Genomic DNA, 4,606 nt, shown 5'->3' with positions numbered 1-4,606 from the left:
AAGGTCCCTCCCAACCCAAACCATTCCGTGATTCTATGCTGATCCCCCCTGTGAAGCCAGGCTGGCACACAGCAGGCAGGTCCTGCTCAGCATTAGTCCCTGCCCAAGGGGAATTCCTGGCTCATCTCCTGAACAATCCACGTGATTCCATCTCCTCCTGACCCGCTGACCCATGCATCAACCACTTGTCATCTTTTTCCTGTCATGTGCCTTAAAAAAGGCCGGGTGGGAGTGGCTGCGTGGGTGTGGGGTGACGGCCTTCCCTCCTGACACCCTCTGCTTGGGTTCTGCAGGACATCGTGACGGAGAGCAACCAGTTTGACTTGGTTGGCTTCATCCCACTGCTGCGTGAGAGGATTTACTCCAACAACCAGTATGCCCGCCAGTTCATCATATCCTGGGTAGGTACACACAGCCCTGCACACACCTGCCTGTCTGGACTCCAAAATATGGTGATCCATCAGCATTCCACATCTGGACAAAGAGCAGTTGTCCACAGTGATGTGTGAACTCAGAACCCATCTTGACTTGGCAGGTTTTTTAAGCCAGCAGCATTTTTCACCAACTTTGTCACCTCGCTGTTGCAGCTGCAGGGACATCGTGCTGCCCTTCTGCCAGCCTTGTTCAGGACTTTGCACACCAAGGGAGAAAATACAGTCAAAACATGGCTTGTATAAATAGATAGGCTGTGGTTTAGGGGTGACAGTCTCCCAAGGGACGGTGCCAGACTGTTCTCCACTGCCCAGAGATGATGAAGGATGTTGCTCTCCAGGAGGAGAGCATCTTTCTCCTTTCTGTGCAAGGCAGGAGCTCTCAGTGCCTGGCCAGGGTCTGGGGAGAGATGTGCTCCTCTGCACTCTCTCTTTCAGCCATCCCAGGTCTGCCTGCGTGCGTCTTGGCAGCCGTTCCTGACCCCTGCTCTGTTTTACAGAGCTGTGATGGGAAAGGTAGCCGTGCTGCAGGATGATGGTTTTCCTCCTGTGCTAGCCCAGCTGCTTTCTGAGATGAGCAATGCCGTGCTCTCCTCTTGTCCTTCCTCCTCTATCCCACACAGCTCAGCTCTGAATTCCTCAGTATCGTGCCAGATTTGTGCTGGTGACGTAAGTTAGCTTCTCCAAAAATCACCTCTCTTCTTTCTTATTCTTCCCCTGAGCTAGATCCTGGTCTTGGAGTCTGTGCCTGACATCAACCTCTTGGATTACCTACCAGAAATCCTGGATGGGCTCTTCCAGATCCTGGGAGACAACAGCAAAGAGATAAGGAAAATGTGAGTGTGGAGGCTGGCTGGGCACGAGGGCTGCGTCTTGTTCACCGTCTTCATTTCTTCATCCCTCTTCTGTATAACCCCATGTGCGTGGTGAGAGGTGAAGCAATCTGGTTGCCTTGGTCAGTGGATTAAAGTGTCCTTGGCAAGGGCCTCCCTTCCACAGCTTGTTGTGGCTGGAGTGGCTGTGGAGGACACTGGTCTGTTTGTGCTGTGGCACAAAGTGTCTTGGCTCCGTTCAGCCCTCGTGTCCGGTATTGGAGCTGTAGAGGCTTCCATGTGCTTCTGGGCTGGGGTGTGAGCTTCGTGTACAGGCTTTGCAGATTGTGAGCCTCTCAGCAAGGTGCAACACCAACCCAGCATCTCCTGGGTGCAGAAGAGGAGCGAGCAGGGTGAGCTCGCTCTTCAGATCCATTGCTGGTTTCCAGACGGAGAGGTATTTTGAGGTGGAGTGGCTGGGCGTTCTCAGGGACATCAGAGGATCTTGGCTCCTTGTGCTGGGATAGAGTAACTGGATCTGTTTTGTAGAGCACAAGTAAGTGGTGAGACTGGCCTGGGTCTATCCCGCTGCCAAGCCCTCCTGGATTCTCCATACTTCTTTGTTTTGCAGTGTCCACATGTGGAGAAACAAGCACTGAAATCTCTGGGTATCATCTGCCCTGCTGCTACCCTCTGTGCTCCCCATCCCAGGCTCACATCAATCTCAACAGAGCCCGTGTGCTCTTGGGGGACTTGTGGGAAGGTGTGGGAGGCTCTGGGCAGTCATCACCTCCATCCTCACAGCTGTGAGGAGCAGGACAAGCTTGTCAGCCTCATCCTTCCTGGCCCTGTCCCAGTGCAGAGGCACGCATGCCATGCCACCAGCATCCTCTCTATACATGGGCGTAGGAGGCTGGTCTCCATACCTTCCCTCTCCATACCTTCCCTCTCCATTCTCCATACCTTCCCTCTCCATACCTTCCCTCTCCATACCTTCCCTCTCCATACCTTCCCTCTCCATAGAAGACAACTGAGCACTAACCAGCTGCTCTGCCTCTCTGCAGGTGCGAGGTGGCTCTCGGGGAGTTCCTCAAGGAGATCAAGAAGAACCCCTCCAGTGTCAAGTTTGCAGAAATGGCCAATATCCTGGTGATCCACTGCCAGGCGGCGGGTGAGTGGGCAGGACCAAGCTGTAGCATCCATCACCAGGTCTCCAGTGGCAGACAGAGGTTTGGACCAAGAGTTTTCCAGGGGGCTGTTCACCAGCTTGTCTGCTTGCTCTTTCTTTGTCATTGTGCGTGCAGATCTCGCTGAAAGTGGGGGGCAGGAAGCTCTCCCTCGGGTGACACTACTGCTCTTGCACTGCAGATCCTCCAGCCTCAAATACAGATCTGGCAGCATCTTGAAGCAAAGGGGCCTGAAAGTAAAATATCTGGCTGTGGATTGTACCTGTGGATATCCAGCACTTCTAGAAGGATCTTCTTAGGGGCTTATCTCATCCTCTGGTGACACCAGGGGCATCGGCAGGATGGTTAAATGCAACATGCCAGATGCTTTTGTAGCTCCTGCGGGTTTGCTGTGCGTGTGGTGTCAGTGGGTTATGATGCTCATTGAGCTTCAACTGCTCTTTAAAAGCTGCTGAACAGGAGAGGGTTTCTTGTGAGACAGGAAAAGAGAAACAGACCAAGAGTGTTTATGTTGATTAAACCGCTGCCCAATGAATTTGTACTGTTTAAGCCTAAAATCTGGCCTTGTGTCGGCTGCCTGCCCTGGCAGCGCTCCCTTTTGCAGAACTTGGGGAGTTTAGTAAAGCCCCAGCTCTAGGAGTGATGTCTGATGAGTGATCAGGACATTTCCTCTGTCACACCTGCAGCAGACACAAAACTGCTGCAGGTGTGGCAGAGGAAATGTCCTGATGCATTGAGAAGCTTGACAGAAAACTTGTGAGGCAAACTGGATTATGGCTTGAAATGGGTTAACTCTGAAACCTAATGATTGTGTTTAATCTCAACCTTGCTGCAGATTCAGGTCTTACCCATCTCCTCTGGGACTAAACTGTCCCAGACCAGGGTCTTTCTGGACTAGTGACTCTGGTTGGAGCAGAGCCAGCTCTCTGCTTGCAGGTGGTCCTTTCCCTGTGGCGTTTGCTCAGCTGCCAGTGCTGGCCTTTCCCTCACATCTACTTGTCCCATGTTTTCCAGATGACCTGATCCAACTGACAGCCATGTGCTGGATGAGGGAGTTCATCCAGCTGGCTGGCCGGGTGATGCTGCCTTACTCCTCAGGGATCCTGACTGCTGTCCTGCCGTGTCTCTCCTACGACGATCGCAAGAAGAGTATCCTTATAACTCCAAGCTGCTCCCATACCCCCAGGGAAGCACCTGGTTCCTGTCCCTGGGGTGCAGGGCCAGCTGTATAGCTGGAGAGGACCAGGAGAAGTCCTCCAACCAAGTCCTGAAACCTGCACTGGTCCTTTGGATGTGACGGGGGTCGCAGTAGCTGGGCTGAGGTAGCCCTGGTGGGGCTGCGGTGGCTTCTCCGTGGCTGGCCAGATGTGGCACCTAACCATGTGTGGGACTGCGTGTTCCTTACAATGCCTCCACTCAGACATCAAGGAGGTGGCAAATGTGTGCAACCAGAGCCTGATGAAGCTGGTCATCCCAGAGGATGATGACATGGATGAGGCCAAGCAGTCGATGGCCCTACTGGCAGAGCCCACCTCGGAGGAGTCCCTCTCTAAGCCAGAGGCAGCGTCCAGCGGTGAGTCCCTGTTGGTCTGAACCATGAGAGGTGTGAGGAAGGTCAAGGGAAGGTCCTCAAGAGAAGTTCTTGAGTTAGTTTGGTGTCCTGGGGCAACTCAGGGCACGTGGGACCTTTGTGCTTTCTTTGGAGTCCTGTTTCATGGGTGATCCTCTGCTGAGACAGACGAGTTTGGTGCTGTCTGTGTAGCAGGGTCACTGACCCAGCCTGGAGCCTGAGCAGTGCTGTGTTCCCTGCTCACCACACTTCACTTCAACTTAATCATGAAGTTGACCTGAAAAAGATAATTTATAATTAAGCATTTAGTGTCTGCTGCGTAACATGGGAAGAGACTATCCCACCTGTCCTGCAGTGGCTGGTTTGGGAGAAGCTGCCAGCACCCAAAGGGGAGCTGTGTTAGTCCTGGAGAGCATCAACACCTGTGTGGAGGATGTCTGTGCTGGGGAAGGGTAGAGAACAGGGAGGAGAAGGACTTTGGGTCCTTTCCAGATTCATGGTGCTACTAAGACCATCATGCAGGTATTGTCCCAGTCCTAAAATTTCTGGCGCAGAGAAGGCAAAAGGTTGCAAATGTGATGGGAGGCCTGGAAGAGTGTTCGAGGG

At 53.1% G+C, this 4,606-nt stretch overlaps 1 protein-coding gene across 1 annotated transcript; it reads left to right on the top strand.

Moving 5' to 3' along the window:
- Positions 1 to 293: 293 nt before the first annotated feature.
- Positions 294 to 4,003, top strand: LOC104532536 (protein VAC14 homolog; the record flags this gene model as incomplete). The annotated part of the gene is made up of 5 exons (XM_010177774.1): positions 294 to 401; positions 1,158 to 1,267; positions 2,308 to 2,414; positions 3,445 to 3,579; positions 3,851 to 4,003. Coding segments are annotated over 5 exons (613 nt in total), but the record flags the coding sequence as incomplete, so codon positions are not given.
- Between the last annotated feature and the right edge of the window lie 603 nt (positions 4,004 to 4,606).

Source organism: Antrostomus carolinensis, unplaced genomic scaffold (genome assembly GCF_000700745.2).
Source record: "Antrostomus carolinensis isolate BGI_N321 unplaced genomic scaffold, ASM70074v2 scaffold30430, whole genome shotgun sequence".
NCBI classification, from domain to species: Eukaryota; Metazoa; Chordata; class Aves; order Caprimulgiformes; family Caprimulgidae; genus Antrostomus; species Antrostomus carolinensis.
The sequence above is the reverse complement of the archived record's forward strand: the minus strand, read 5'-3'. Positions and strand labels throughout refer to the sequence as shown.